Raw genomic sequence first — 15,478 nt, forward strand, 5'->3', positions numbered from 1 at the left:
TTTCTATTGTTTGTATGTGTTTTGGAGGGTGAGACAACATTTCTTCTGACTCCAGAATTTGAGGGAAATTGGTGATGCCAATTGCAAATACCGATTTACTCTGGAGGAACCATTGCCACATGTTGTAGCCTGGAACCCTTCCCATCGCGAGGCATGAAGCCTCTCGCTGTGATGACTCCATGCTAGTGAAAGGAAAGACTATTGAACTGTTCTGCAGAGAGCATCCCGGGGTGTTCTGGTGCCACGTCCTCCATGGTGATGGGGCCACAGGGGAAATCTTGTTCCTCATCGGTGCCCCCGCCCGTGGCACACTGCTGTGGTGGCAGGCTGGGGAGGATGGGCTTCAGGAACTTGAACTCGCTGTTGCCCGAGCCTGTCGTGAGGCTGATCTCATAGCAATAGGCGTGGGGCAGGGTCCCTGCAGCAGCCGCATCGGCCAGGCTGCTCTGCAAGTTGCCAGGGCCGTAAAGCACATGCCCACCCTTCAGGTCCTTTCTCTTGCACACCTTGAGAGTGATGAAGGCTGCCATGGATGCGAGGAAGAGCACTGAGACAAAGACCAATGAAATGATTAAATAGGTTGTCAGGGAGTCGCCTTCATCCTCCGTGGCCAGGCTGCTATGCGATAGGCGCGTGTCTGAGAAGTCATTGAGCAGGAGTGCGCTCAGTGCAGCAGTGGCCGAGAGTGGTGGCCGCCCGTTGTCTCGCACCAGGACAACGAGCTTCTGCTTCACGGCATCTCTCTCCGTCACTGGCCTCCTCAGCCGCACCTCCCCGCTTTGGGCACCCACCGCAAACAGCCCGGGGTCGGTGGCCCTCAGCAGGTGGTATGACAGCCATGAGTTCTGGCCTGAGTCGGCATCAACAGCCACCACTTTGGTGACGAGGTAGCCCGCCTCAGCCGACACGGGCACCAGCTCGCTCGACGGCGGGCTGTTGTCCTGCGAGGGGTACAGCACCAGCGGTGCATTGTCATTCTCATCCACCACAATGAGGCGGACAGTGACGTTGGCACTAAGGGGAGGAGACCCTGCATCAGAGGCCCTCACCAAGACCTCGATCTGCCTCACCTGCTCATAGTCCAGAGGCCGCAGCACAAACACGTGCCCGTTCTCAGAGTTCACGGAGATGCAGGAGCAGGGAGGCCGCTCTGCGGGGTGGGCCAGTGCCAGGGAATAAGTCACCTTGGCATTGGGCCCCACGTCGGCATCCGCAGCGCTGACGGCTCCAACAAGCACTGTGGGGACATTGTTCTCACGCACGTGCATGGTGTACGATGTCTGGTTGAAGACAGGTGCGTTGTCATTGACATCGGAGATGTCCACTGTGAAGGTCTGGGTGGTTGTAAGAGGAGGTGACCCCGCGTCTGCTGCTGTAACAGTCAGGATGTACTGTGCTGTCTTCTCCCGGTCCAGAGCGCTCACGGTCACCAGCTCATAGTAATTCTTATAGGCTGGCCGCAGGGAGAATGACAGCTGGTCTTCAAGGGCACAGCTGATCTTCCCGTTGGCACCAGCATCCCGGTCCCTGACAGTAAAGAAGGCGACCACCGTCCCGGGTAATGCGTTCTCGGGGAGGGGGCTGCTGAAGGAACTGACCACCAGCTCCGGTGCATTGTCGTTCACATCCACCACCTCCACCAAAACCTTGCAGATTGCCGAGAGGCCCCCGCCATCTGTGGCCCGCACGCTGAGCTCGTGATTCTCTGCTGCCTCAAAGTCCAGAGGCTTGGTAAGTCGAATTTCACCACTCTTGGGGTCAAGCATGAATGCCGAGTGGCTCTGGCCCATGGCTTGGCTGAACTGGTAGGAGATGTCCCCATTAGGTCCCGCATCCAGATCAGTTGCCACCACGCTGAGAACCACAGAACCCTCTGGCGCGTTTTCCAAAACCTGACCTGTGTACCGTTCCTGCGTGAAGACGGGGGCGTTGTCATTTACATCTAGAACAACAATGAGGATTTGGGTGGTCCCACTCCTCGGTGGAGAGCCTCCGTCCACAGCGATGAGACTGAAAACCAACTCCGCCTGCTCCTCTCTGTCTAGAGGCTTTTCCAACACCAGTTCCACATATTTGTCGCCCTTACTCCGACTCCCAAAGGAGACACTAAAGTACTCATTCTCGGGAGCGAGGCTGTAAGCCTGGATGCTGTTGCTGCCAATATCCAGGTCCCGAGCCCCCTCCAGCGGGAAACGCGAGCCCGGGTTGCTCGTTTCCGGGATCTTAAGAGTGACATGTTCCTCCGGGAAAACGGGCGAATGGTCATTGATGTCCTCCACGGCCACCTCGACCCGAAAGAACTGCAGGGGGTCTGCCAGCAGCAGCTCGAAGGGCAGCGTGCACGGCCTGGACTGGCCGCACAGCTCCTCCCGGTCCAGCCTCTCGGCCACGACGAGGCGGCCGGTGCCGCGGTCTAAGCGAAAGCGCTGCCGGCCGTCCTCCGAGGCCAGGCGCGCGCGGCGAGCCGAGAGCTGCGCCGGGGCCAGCCCCGCGTCCTCCGCCACGTTGGCGACCACGGAGCCGCTCTCCGCCTCCTCGGCCACGGAGTAGCGGATGGGCTCGGAGCGAGCGTGCGGCAGGGAGAGGAAAGCGGAGAGACAAAGCACTTGCCTTGCGATCGCCATGTCGGGGCGGCGGGCAGCCTCCGTCTCGCGGATCGCCGGCGCAGTCCTCTGCGGAAAGCGGCGCCCGGCAGCAGCGCGGCGGGGCGGCGGGCGGGCACCCTCCCTCCCTTCGTCCCTCTCGCCGCGTCCGGCTGGCGGCCCGGAGCGCGGCCACCGTGGCCCGGCAGCGGATGGCACGGGGCACCGCTCGCCGCCGCTCGCCGCTCGGCTCGGCTCGGCTCGGCTCGGCTCGGCTCGGCTCGGCTCGGCTGGGCTGGGCTGCGCTCGGCTCGGTCGGCTGGGCTGGGCTGTGCTGGGCTGGGCTGGGCAGGGCCGGCTGGGCTCGGCCGCCTCCCCGCCCGCAGCCGCTCGCCGCCGCCTTGGCCGGGAGCACCACCCTGCGGCCCGCGGCGGGACTGCGCCCACCGCCGCCCGCCGCTCGCGCCGCCGGCTCGCACCGGCACACGGGCCCGTGCGCACACGCGCGGCTGCCGGCCGCTCGCCCGCGCGCGCTCCCGCCGCAGGACGCGCGCGCACCGCGCCGGGGAGGGATGCGCAGGCAAGGGGCGCCGAGAGTCCTGCGGGGCCGCCGCTGGCGCCCGAGCGCCCGGGCAGCGCCGGCGGCTGCCCCGCGCCTTCCCCCGCTCCCCGCTGCCCAGAGCCCGCGGGCAGGCGTGCGCGCTCGGCTCGCGGGAGCCCAGTCCGCACCCTCCGGGAAACACGGCGGCGAGACGAGCACAAGACCTTTCCCGCGGCAGCGCGGGGCGGAGGCGCAGCCCGGAGGGACTGAGCCGCCTTTCCCGGCCGCAGAAGCCGGGCAAGAGCCTCCGCAGGGGCAGCGCGCGGGGAACGGCGCAGCTCGGCACCGCATCGACTCGGGAAGCTCAGGCTGCGGACGGCGAAGGGAGGCGGGTGCCAGCACGGCTCCTCAGGCGTGGACGCGCCTGCCGGCCGGCCAGTCCGGCGGCTGAAGGGGACGAGGGGCTGTGCTCGCCGGGTCGGCTTCCCTCTCGCCAGCGGGCTGCGAGCTGCGCGGCGGCTCTTGGTCCCTGCCCGCCCCCGCCTCAGCGCTGCTCTGCGGGCTGGGCAGGACGGGCCTCAGCAACTGGAATTCGCTCCTCCCCGAGCCGGCGGTCAGGCACGTTTGGTAGCGGTAAGGCGGCGAGGGAGTGCCCGTGCCGGCCGCGGCCGCGCCCCGGGCGGCGAAGTCGCCGCCGGTGAAGTCGCCGCCAGCGGAGCCGCGGGCAGAGGCAGGCGAAAGGCGTGCGCTGTCTCTTCTGGGACCGGCCTGAGCACGGACGTGATGACAATCTCGGGGACGTGCTTGCTCACATCAGCGACCCTGACGAGAACCTTGCTGTGGGACGAGAGTCCGCCCGCGTCCCGGGCTTGCACGGCCCGTTCGTCAAACTCCTCTTCCTGGAAATTCAGCTTCTCTGTGATCTCAGTTTCTCCACTTGCCGGATCCACCTTAAACGTCTTGTCTAACTTGGCCGGCATTTTAAAGAAGGAGTACTTCACCGCGCCGTTCGGCCCCTCGGCTCTGCCGGTCGCTCGCACCTGCAACACCCGCCTTCCCACGGCCACGTCTTCTCTCAGGGTCGCCTTATACACACACTGAGGAAATTCCGGAGCATCGTCGTTTCCATCCAGCACGACGATTCGGATTGTTGTCGTCGATCCCGATTTCACGGGACTCCCGCTCTCTGTGCCTGTCAGGATGAAAGTATGAGCAGCCTGCTGCTCCCGATCCAAAGATTTTACGGACATTAATTCCGCAGATTTCACGCCGTCGTCTCCGTTCCTCACCTCCAAGGTGGAATAATAAGGGCTGCCCCCACGCCGCCTCCCAGGCCGCCACCAGGACGCACCCCAGCAGGGCTCGCTCCCGCCGGCCCCAGCGCCCTCCTCTCGCCGCCATGGCAAAGCCCGGCAGCAGCTGCCCGCTCGGCCCCGCGCCCGCGGAAGCCGGCTCACCGCTGCCGCCGCTCTCCTCCCGCCGCGCCTCGCCCCGAGCAGCCCGCCTCGGCTCGCTCGCACCGCGCTGCTTCGGGCTCGGACGGACCTCGCTCGCCCTTGCTCCGGCGGCCGCCGCCCGCCTGTCGGCCTATCGTGAGCCGACAGCAACACTCGCAGCCGCCGACGGCAACTGCCGAGCTCTGGCGCGGGGAAGCGGCCCTCCGCCTTGCCGCCTTCCCGCTCCTGCCCGGCGACTAGCGCCTGCCGCAGCCCCGCGCTTTCCCACCAGCCCTGGCGAGAGTGCTTACGGATTCACTGGACAGGCCTCCATTCCGGAGAGTCTCTCCGACAAGTCCTGCCCACCGCATTGCTTCAGGCAATGACAGACGGATAGACGGAGAGAATGATGTAATCATACAGTGGCTTGGGTTGGAAGGAGGCTTTAAAGCTCATCTAGTCCAGCCCCCCTGCTATGAGCAGGGCCATCTTCAATTATATCAGGTTGCTCAGAGCCCCGTCCAGCCTGACCTTGAATGTTCTAGGGATGGGGCTTCTAACACCTCTCTGGGTAACCTGTTCCAGTGTTTCACCACCCTCATTGTAAAAATCTTCTTCCTTATACCTAGGCTGAATCGGACCTCTATCACTTTAAAACCATTACCCCTTGTCCTATCAGTACAGATGCTATTAAAAAGTCTGTTCCCATCTTTCTTGTAAGCACCCTTAAAGTATTGAAAAGCTGCAATAAGGTCTCCCCAGAGCCTTTTCTTCTCCACGCTGAAGAAACCCAGCTCTAGCAGCTTTTCCTCACAGGAGATGTGTTCCATCTCTCTGATCATTTTTGTGGCCCTCCTCTGGACCCGCTCCAACAGGTCCATGTCTTTCCTCTACTGAGGAAGCCAGAGCTGGAGCAGTACTGCAGGTGGGGTGTCACCAGAGCAGAGTAGAGGGGCAGGATCACCTCCCTCGACCTGCTGGCTACGCTGCTGGTGATGCAGCCAAGGATATGGTTGGCTTCCTGGGTTGCAAGTGCACATTGCCAGCTCATGTCCAGTTTCTCATCCACCAGGACCCCCAAGTCCTTCTTGGCAGGGCTGCTCTCAACCCTTCGTCCCCCAGCTTGTATTGATACTGGGGTTTGCCTGGACCCAGGTGCAGGACCTTGCACTTGCCCTTGTTGAACCTCATGAGGTTCACATGGGCCCACTTCTCAAGCTTGTCCAGATCCCTCTGAATGGCATCCCATCCCTCAGCTGTGTCAACTACACCACTCAGCTTGGTGTCATCTGCAAATGTGCTGAGGGTGCACTCGATTCAACTGTCCATGTCTTTGATGAAGATATTAAACTGCACTGGTCCCCATATGGACCCCTGAGGAACACTACTCATGACTGACCTCCATCTGGATGTTGAGCTGTTGACCAGTCCCCTCTGCATGTGATCATCCAGCCAATTCCTTAGCCAACAAAGCGTCCATCCATCAAACCCAACTATCTCCAATTTAGAGAGAAGGATGTTGTGGGGGACCATGTCAAAGGCCTTCCAGAAGTCCAGATAGATGACATCCGTAGCTCTTCCCCTGTCCACTGATGTAGTCACTCTGTCATAAAAGGCCACTAGGTTGATCAGGCAAGACTTGCCCTGGGTGAAGCCACGCTGGCTGTCTTGAATCACCTCCCTGTCCTCCATGTGCCTTCGCATAGCTTCTAGGAGGATCTGTTCCATGATCTTCCCAGGCACAGAGCCGAGGCCAACAGGTCCGTTGTTCCCAGGGTCCTCCTTTCTATCCTTTTGAAAAATGAGTGCAATGGTTCCCTTTTTCCAGTGACCAGGGACTTCACCTGACTGCCATGACTTTTCCAAAATCATGGAGAGTGGCTTGGCAACAACATCAGCCAATTCCCTCAGGACTCTGAAGTGCATCTCGTCGGGTCCCATAGCCTTATGTATGTTTCAGGTTCCTCAGGAGGTCTCGAACCTGATCTTCTCTTCCTGTGGGAGGGACTTTGCTCCCCCAGTCCCTGCCTTGAGGTCCACCCACTCAAGAGGTGTGGGGAGAGATTGCCAGTGAAGACTGAGGCAAAAAAGTTGTTGAGTACCTCATGCTTCTCCTCATCTCTTGTGGCCTGTTTGCCAGTGGTGTTCGTCAGAGAGGGTACACTTTCTCTGACCTTCCTTTCCTGGCTGACGTACCTGCAGAAGCCCTTCTTATTATTCTTTGTATCCCTTGCCAATTTCAGCTCCAGCTGTGCCTTGGCTTTCCTGATCCCATCCCTACACAACTGGGCAGTATCTCTGGACTGTTCCCAGGATACCTGTCCTTGCTTCCACTGCCTGTGCAGTTCCTTCTTGACCTTCAGTTTGACCAGCAAGTCTATACTCGGTCTGGCTGGTCGCTTGCCTTCCTTTCCTGATTTCTTACACATGGGGATGGAGAGCTCTTGCGCTCTGTGGAAAGTGTCCTTAAAGATCTGCCAGCTCTGTTCTGCTGCTTTGTCCCTGAGGGCAGTATCCCAGGGGGTCCCAATTAGTTATGGACTTCATCAGGCAACCAGTCACTCAAGCTGGAATGACCCCAGAAACTGCTGTTTTACACCAGGCGGTGCTGGGTCCTTGCCATCTCAGTAATAGAGACACGCCGACTCTCGAAGATGTCATTCACTACTCTGTTCATTATAGGTCACACTACTGGAAGAGATTAGCATAGATAATCCTACATCCCTTTTGATGCAGAGAACCCTGAGCAGAGCAGCTTCACACAGGACTCCAGCCACGCACAGCATGCCATGCAGACCCCGGTCACGGAAAAGAAAGAGTGCCCCCGTTTCAGTCATTCAAGCCATTTTAGGACTGCCCTGCAAGACAGCAATTCTATTCATCGTTTCTAGTGTCACAGTAAAGGAAGCTCCCATGCAGACTTGTTGCTCCCAGGTGGCATTCTAACCAGTGCAATTGGGAGCTGCCTGCAGGATCCTTGCTTAACAATGAGCTGCCCGAGTTTATCCTGCTCACCAGGGATTTATGCAGCACAGCACAAGCCTGTGCCTTTCCCCAGTTAACTGGATTGTGGGTCAGTCAGTCCTTGGTGTACAACGGTCTTCTGGTCAGCATCTCTACACCAGCCTGTCCTCAGGACCTAACTTTTTATCAGGGCCTCGCGGAAGGGATGGCTGCAGTCCTCTGCATTTCCCAAGAGTAAATCCTCACCCTGGTAGCAGTTTTCACCCACCTCCTGGCGCTACCCCAACTACTTCCCCAAGGAAACATGTTTGCTGACTTTGTGCCACCCATATCCCAAAAACTTCAGAATCAAAGCACTTTGTGCTCAAACACACCACAGTTGCCATCCGCAGCTGGAGCTGTCAGGAGAGTTGGAAAGGTCACTCCCCCCACCTCGCTGCTTTGCAGAGGCCTTTGCACACCCAGGGCCCATGTTAGGGTAGGGGGACAGTTTCCCGTGACCTGGATCGAACTGGGCCCTGTTGCAGCCAGAAACTCAGTGCTCAGAAGACCCGCAGAGGCCTGCCAGCAGATCCCTGCTCCCCACAATTTTCCTCAGTGCTCCTTTGGCTGATTCTCCAAATTCAAAAAATGTACCCGCTCAAATTTACCTCAGCCAACAGATGAAATAAGAAAAAAACTCCCGGCCTTTGGAAAACTTTGACAGAGCTTTCCCAGAAAGAACATCTCTACATAGACTGTCTCCACACAAGACGTTCAGGTGTTCTCTTTATTTCACTTTTACACACAAGGCTATCCCGGTCCAAAACGGTACAGTTTATACCGGCAGCACAACACAGCGTGAGGGTTTCCAAATATTCCCTGCCACACTGCCTTCATTCAAACAATCCATTATTATACATAGGGTCACAGTTCTTCTTAAGAGGAATAGCTAAGACAATGCTCAAACACAGTTCGCAGAGCAGAAGGAGAAAGGTCAAAAAGGAGAATGCAAATGCTCTAACACAAACCCAGAAAATCATATCGGGACAGCTTTCCACTCCCATCAAAAAATCTCTGTACAGTTACAGTCTATGCTAACACCGCTTGTGCTGCTGTATTTCCAATAGCCCACCCACCCCCACCCCCCTCACGCACCAGAGGAAAATCTCATTGTGCATTTTGCTGTTCTCCCTTAGAGAAGATGAGACTTCTGTACTCAAAGGGTCAAAATACCTTTCCTGCCTGATGACCTGGAATTGCATGTATTGCAATGGCTGGATGCGAGCAACTCCCTGTCTTACCGGGCAGCTTTTGTGCAGCATATGCAGACACACAACGGCTGTACGGACAGACATGGTGACCAGAAGGCAAACACACAGAGCCCACACATCTCACACAGAGACATCCAGAACCCAGAGAAGAAAGAGCCCCGTGCTTGCCCCACCTTGTAACACAGTACTCACAAATTCCTTGCTTTCCTGACCCCGGGCGAGGGCTTCGTGCATTTCAGCGAGCATGTGGTTTGTCTACCCGACCGTGCCATGGCGTTACAGCACAGAATCAGAAGTCGACAGTCTTGCCTGACAGCAAGTGAGACAAGAACTTAGGTGGGGCCCCTCGACCTAAACCCACTCTGGAAGCATTTCAGAAACAACCATAAGACAGCCGAAATATATTATTACCTGACTGAGGGAGCCTTACTTTCTATTGTTTGTATGTGTTTTGGAGGGTGAGACAACATTTCTTCTGACTCCAGAATTTGAGGGAAATTGGTGATGCCAATTGCAAATACCGATTTACTCTGGACGAACCATTGCCACATGTTGTAGCCCGGAACCCTTCCCATCGCGAGGCATGAAGCCTCTGGCTGTGCTGACTCCATGCTAGTTAAAGGAAAGACTATTGAACTGTTCTGCAGAGAGCATCCCGGGGTGTTCTGCTGCCACGTCCTCCATGGTAAGGGGGCCACAGGGGAAATCTTGTTCCTCATCGGTGCCCCCGCCCGTGGCACACTGCTGTGGTGGCAGGCTGGGGAGGATGGGCTTCAGGAACTTGAACTCACTGTTGCCCGAGCCCGTTGTGAGGCTGATCTCATAGCAATAGGCGTGGGGCAGGGTCCCTGCAGCAGCCGCATCGGCCAGGCTGCTCTGCAAGTTGCCAGGGCCGTAAAGCACATGCCCACCCTTCAGGTCCTTTCTCTTGCACACCTTGAGAGTGATGAAGGCTGCCATGGATGCAAGGAAGAGCACTGAGACAAAGACCAATGAAATGATTAAATAGGTTGTCAGGGAGTCGCCTTCATCCTCCGTGGCCAGGCTGCTATGCGATAGGCGCGCGTCTGAGAAGTCATTGAGCAGGAGTGCGCTCAGTGCAGCAGTGGCCGAGAGCGGTGGCCGCCCGTTGTCTCGCACTAGGACAACGAGCTTCTGCTTCACGGCATCTCTCTCTGTCACTGGCCTCCTCAGCCGCACCTCCCCGCTTTGGGCACCCACCGCAAACAGCCTGGGGTCGGTAGCCTGCAGCAGGTGGTACGAGAGCCATGAGTTCTGGCCTGAGTCGGCATCAACAGCCACCACTTTGGTGACGAGGTAGCCCGCCTCAGCCGACACGGGCACCAGCTCGCTCGATGGTGCGCTGCTGTCCTGTGAGGGGTACAGCACCAGCGGTGCATTGTCGTTCTCATCCACCACAACGAGGTGGACAGTGACGTTGGCACTAAGGGGAGGAGACCCTGCATCAGAGGCCCTCACCAAGACCTCGATCTGCCTCACCTGCTCATAGTCCAGAGGCCGCAGCACAAACACGTGCCCGTTCTCAGAGTTCACGGAGATGCAGGAGCAGGGAGGCCGCTCTGCGGGGTGGGCCAGTGCCAGGGAATAGGTCACCTTGGCATTGGGCCCCACGTCGGCATCCACAGCGCTGACGGCTCCAACAAGCACTGTGGGGACATTGTTCTCACGCACGTGCATGGTGTACGATGTCTGGTTGAAGACAGGTGCGTTGTCATTGACATCGGAGATGTCCACTGTGAAGGTCTGGGTGGTTGTCAGAGGAGGTGACCCCGCGTCTGCTGCTGTAACAGTTAGGATGTACTGTGCTGTCTCCTCCCGGTCCAGAGCGCTCACGGTCACCAGCTCATAGTAATTCTTATAGGCTGGCCGCAGGGAGAACGACAGCTGGTCTTCAAGGACACAGCTGATCTTCCCGTTGGCACCAGCATCCCGGTCCCTGACAGTAAAGAGGGCGACCACTGTCCCAGGTAATGCGTTCTCAGGGAGGGGGCTGCTGAAGGAACTGACCACCAGCTCCGGTGCATTGTCGTTCACATCCACCACCTCCACCAAAACCTTGCAGATTGCCGAGAGGCCCCCGCCATCTGTGGCCCGCACGCTGAGCTCGTGATTCTCTGCTGCCTCAAAGTCCAGAGGCTTGGTAAGTCGAATTTCACCACTCTTGGGGTCAAGCGTGAATGCCGAGTGGCTCTGGCCCATGGCTTGGCTGAACTGGTAGGAGATGTCCCCATTAGGTCCCGCATCCAGATCAGTTGCCACCACGCTGAGAACCACAGAGCCCTCTGGTGTGTTTTCCAAAACCTGCCCAACATACAGCTCCTGCGTGAAGATGGGGCTGTTGTCATTTACATCTAGAACAACAATGTGGATTTGGGTGGTCCCACTCCTTGGTGGAGAGCCTCCATCCACAGCGATGAGACTGAAAACCAACTCCGCCTGCTCCTCTCTGTCTAGAGGCTTTTCCAACACCAGTTCCACATACTTCTTGCCCTTTATCCGACTCCCAAAGGAGACACTAAAGTACTCGTTCTCGGGAGCGAGGCTGTAAGCTTGGATGCTGTTGCTGCCAATATCCAGGTCCCGAGCCCCCTCCAGCGGGAAACGCGAGCCTGGGTCGCTCCTTTCCGGGATCTTAAGAGTGACATGTTCCTCCGGGAAGACGGGCGAATGGTCGTTGATGTCCTCCACGGCCACCTCGACCCGAAAGAACTGCAGGGGGTCTGCCAGCAGCAGCTCGAAGGGCAGCGTGCACGGCCCGGACTGGCCGCACAGCTCCTCCCGGTCCAGCCTCTCGGCCACGACGAGGCGGCCGGTGCCGCGGTCTAAGCGAAAGCGCTGCCGGCCGTCCTCCGAGGCCAGGCGCGCGCGGCGAGCCGAGAGCTGCGCCGGGGCCAGCCCCGCGTCCTCCGCCACGTTGGCGACCACGGAGCCGCTCTCCGCCTCCTCGGCCACGGAGTAGCGGATGGGCTCGGAGCGAGCGTGCGGCAGGGAGAGGAAAGCGGAGAGACAAAGCACTTGCCTTGCGATCGCCATGTCGGGGCGGCGGGCAGCCTCCGTCTCGCGGATCGCCGGCGCAGTCCTCTGCGGAAAGCGGCGCCAGGCAGCAGCGCGGCGGGGCGGCGGGCGGGCACCCTCCCTCCCTTCGTCCCTCTCGCCGCGTCCGGCTGGCGGCCCGGAGCGCGGCCGCCGTGGCCCAGCAGCGGATGGCACGGGGCACCGCTCGCCGCCGCTCGCCGCTCGGCTCGGCTGGGCTGGGCTGGGCTGCGCTCGGTCGGCTGGGCTGGGCTGGGCTGGGCAGGGCCGGCTGGGCTCGGCCGCCTCCCCGCCCGCAGCCGCTCGCCGCCGCCTTGGCCGGGAGCACCACCCTGCGGCCCGCGGCGGGACTGCGCCCGCCGCCGCCCGCCGCTCGCGCCGCCGGCTCGCACCGGCACACGGGCCCGTGCGCACACGCGCGGCTGCCGGCCGCTCGCCCGCGCGCGCTCCCGCCGCAGGACGCGCGCACACCGCGCCGGGGAGGGACGCGCAGGCAAGGGGCGCCGAGAGTCCTGCGGGGCCGCCGCTGGCGCCCGAGCGCCCGGGCAGCGACGGCGGCAGCGCCGCGCCTTCCCCCGCTCCCCGCTGCCCAGAGCCCGCGGACAGGCGTGCGCGCTCGGCTCCCGGGAGCCCAGTCCGCGCCCTCCGGGAAACACGGCGGCGAGACGAGCACAAGACCTTTCCCGCGGCAGCGCGGGGCGGAGGCGCAGCCCGGAGGGACTGAGCCGCCTTTCCCGGCCGCAGAAGCCGGGCGAGAGCCTCCGCAGGGGCAGCGCGCGGGGAACGGCACAGCTCGGCATCGCATCGACTCGGGAAGCTCAGGCTGCGGACGGCGAAGGGAGGCGGGTGCCAGCACGGCTCCTCAGGCGTGGACGCGCCTGCCGGCCGGCCAGTCCGGCGGCTGAAGGGGACGAGGGGCTGTGCTCGCCGGGTCGGCTTCCCTCTCGCCAGCGGGCTGCGAGCTGCGCGGCGGCTCTTGGTCCTTGCCCGCCCCCGCCTCAGCGCTGCTCTGCGGGCTGGGCAGGACGGGCCTCAGCAACTGGAATTCGCTCCTCCCCGAGCCGGCGGTCAGGCACCCTTGGTAGCGGTAAGGCGGCGAGGGAGTGCCCGTGCCGGCCGCGGCCGCGCCCCGGGCGGCGAAGTCGCCGCCAGCGGAGCCGCGGGCAGAGGCAGGCGAAAGGCGTGCGCTGTCTCTTCTGGGACCGGCCTGAGCACGGACGTGATGACAATCTCGGGGACGTGCTTGCTCACATCAGCGACCCTGACGCGAACCTTGCTGTGGGACGAGAGTCCGCCCGCGTCCCGGGCTTGCACGGCCCGTTCGTCAAACTCCTCTTCCTGGAAATTCAGCTTCTCTGTGATCTCAGTTTCTCCACTTGCCGGCATTTTAAAGAAGGAGTACTTCACCGCGCCGTTCGGCCCCTCGGCTCTGCCAGTCGCTCGCACCTGCAACACCCGCCTTCCCACGGCCACGTCTTCTCTCAGGGTCGCCTTATACACACACTGAGGAAATTCCGGAGCATCGTCGTTTCCATCCAGCACGACGATTCGGATTGTTGTCGATCCCGATTTCACGGGACTCCCGCACTCTGTGCCTGTCAGGATGAAAGTATGAGCAGCCTGCTGCTCCCGATCCAAAGATTTTACCAACATTAATTCCGCAGATTTCACGCCGTCGTCTCCGTTCCTCACCTCCAAGGTGGAATAATAAGGGCTGCCCCCACGCCGCCTCCCAGGCCGCCACCAGGACGCACCCCAGCAGGGCTCGCTCCCGCCGGCCCCAGCGCCCTCCTCTCGCCGCCATGGCAAAGCCCGGCAGCAGCTGCCCGCTCGGCCCTGCGCCCGCCGGAGCCGGCTCACCGCTGCCGCCGCTCTCCTCCCGCCGCGCCTCGCCCCGAGCAGCCCGCCTCGGCTCGCTCGCACCGCGCTGCTTCGGGCTCGGACGGACCTCGCTCGCCCTTGCTCCGGCGGCCGCCGCCCGCCTGTCGGCCTATCGTGAGCCGACAGCAACACTCGCGGCCGCCGACGGCAACTGCCGGGCTCTGGCGCGGGGAAGCGGCCCAATGCCTTCCCGCTCCTGCCCGGCGACTAGCGCCTGCTGCAGCCCTGCTCTTGCCCCCAGCCCTGGCGAGAGTGCTTACGGATTCACTGGACAGGCCTGCATTCTGGAGAGTCTCTCCGACAAGTCCTGCCCACCGCATTGCTTCAGGCAATGACAGACGGATAGACGGAGAGAATGATGTAATCATACAGTGGCTTGAGATGGAAGGAGGCTTTAAAGCTCATCTAGTCCAACCCCCCTACTATGAGCAGGGCCATCTTAAACTACATCAGGTTGCTCAGAGCCCCGTCCAGCCTGACCTTGAATGGTGTAGGGATGGGGCTTCTAACACCTCTCTGGGCAACCTATTCCAGTGTTTCACCACTCTCATCATAAACATCTTCCTTACATTAAGTCTGAATCTACCCTCAATCAGTTTAAAACCATTACCCCTTGTCCTATCAGTACAGATGCTATTAAAAAGTCTGTTCCCATCTTTCTTGTAAGCACCCTTAAAGTATTGCAAAGCTGCAATAAGGTCTCCCCAGAACCTTCTCTTCTCCACGCTGAATAAACCCAACTCTAGCAGCTTTTCCTCACAGGAGACGTGTTCCCTCCCTCTGATCATATTTGTGGCCCTCCTCTGGACCTGCTCCAACAGGTCCATGTCTTTCCTCTACTGAGGAAGCCAGACCTGGAGCAGTACTGCAGGTGGGGTCTCACCAGAGCAGAGTAGAGGGGCAGGATCACCTCCCTCGACCTGCTGGCTACGCTGCTGGTGATGCATCCCGCAAAACCATTGGCTTCCTGGGTTCCAAGTGCACACTGCCAGCTCATGTCCATTTTCTCATCCACCAGGACCCCCAAGTCCTTCTTGGCAGGGCTGCTCTCAACCCTTCTTCCCTCAGCCTGTATTGACACTAGGGTTTGCCTGGACCCAGGTGCAGGACCTTGCACTTGGCCTTGTTGAACCTCATGAGGTTCACATGAGCCCACTTCTCAAGCTTGTCCAGGTCCTTCTGAATGGCATCCCAACCCTCAGGTGTGTCAACTGTACCACTCAGGTGTCATCTGCAAATGTCCTGAGGGTGCACTTGATCCCACTGTCAAGGTCGTTAATGAAGATATTAAACAGTACTGTTTAGGGACCCCTGAGGAACACTACTCATGACTGACCTCCATCTGGATGTTGAGCTGTTGACCTCTCCCCTATTCCATGTCATCATCCAGCCAATTCCTTAGCCAACAAAGAGTCCATCCATCAAACCCAACTGTCTCCAATTTAGAGAGAAGGATGTTGTGGGGGACTGTGTCAAAGGCCTTCCAGAAGTCCAGATAGATGACATCCGTAGCTCTTCCCCTGTCCACTGATGTAGTCACTCTGTCATAAAAGGCCACTAGGTCGATCAGGCAAGACTTGCCCTGGGTGAAGCCACGCTGGCTGCCTTGAATCACCTCCCTGTCCTCCATGTGCCTTCGCATAGCTTCTAGGAGGATCTGTTCCATGATCTTCCCAGGCACAGAGCCGAGGCCGACAGGTCCGTTGTTCCCAGGGTCCTCCTTTCTACCCTTTTGGAAAATGGGTGCAATGGTTCCCCTTTTTCCAG

The 15,478-nt window shown here is 60.0% G+C and overlaps 2 protein-coding genes across 2 annotated transcripts; both read right to left on the reverse strand.

The window, feature by feature from the left end:
• Positions 1–137: 137 nt before the first annotated feature.
• Positions 138–2,630, reverse strand: LOC132318361 (protocadherin beta-15-like). The gene has a single exon (XM_059825470.1). The coding sequence runs from the start codon at positions 2,622–2,624 to the stop codon at positions 183–185; it is 2,442 nt and encodes an 813-aa protein (XP_059681453.1). The 5' UTR covers positions 2,625–2,630; the 3' UTR covers positions 138–182.
• A 6,758-nt stretch (positions 2,631–9,388) lies between these two features.
• On the reverse strand, positions 9,389–11,845 carry LOC132318368 (protocadherin beta-15-like). Its single transcript, XM_059825488.1, has one exon. The coding sequence runs from the start codon at positions 11,828–11,830 to the stop codon at positions 9,389–9,391; it is 2,442 nt and encodes an 813-aa protein (XP_059681471.1). The 5' UTR covers positions 11,831–11,845.
• Positions 11,846–15,478: the final 3,633 nt, after the last annotated feature.

The sequence above is a fragment of the Gavia stellata genome, chromosome 16 (assembly GCF_030936135.1).
Source record: "Gavia stellata isolate bGavSte3 chromosome 16, bGavSte3.hap2, whole genome shotgun sequence".
NCBI lineage: Eukaryota > Metazoa > Chordata > Aves > Gaviiformes > Gaviidae > Gavia > Gavia stellata.

Excerpts from the sequence above, each read along its gene's own strand:
- LOC132318368 (XM_059825488.1), bottom strand. The coding sequence starts at position 11,830 with ATGGCGATCGCAAGGCAAGTGCTTTGTCTCTCCGCTTTCCTCTCCCTG.
- LOC132318361 (XM_059825470.1), bottom strand. The coding sequence starts at position 2,624 with ATGGCGATCGCAAGGCAAGTGCTTTGTCTCTCCGCTTTCCTCTCCCTG.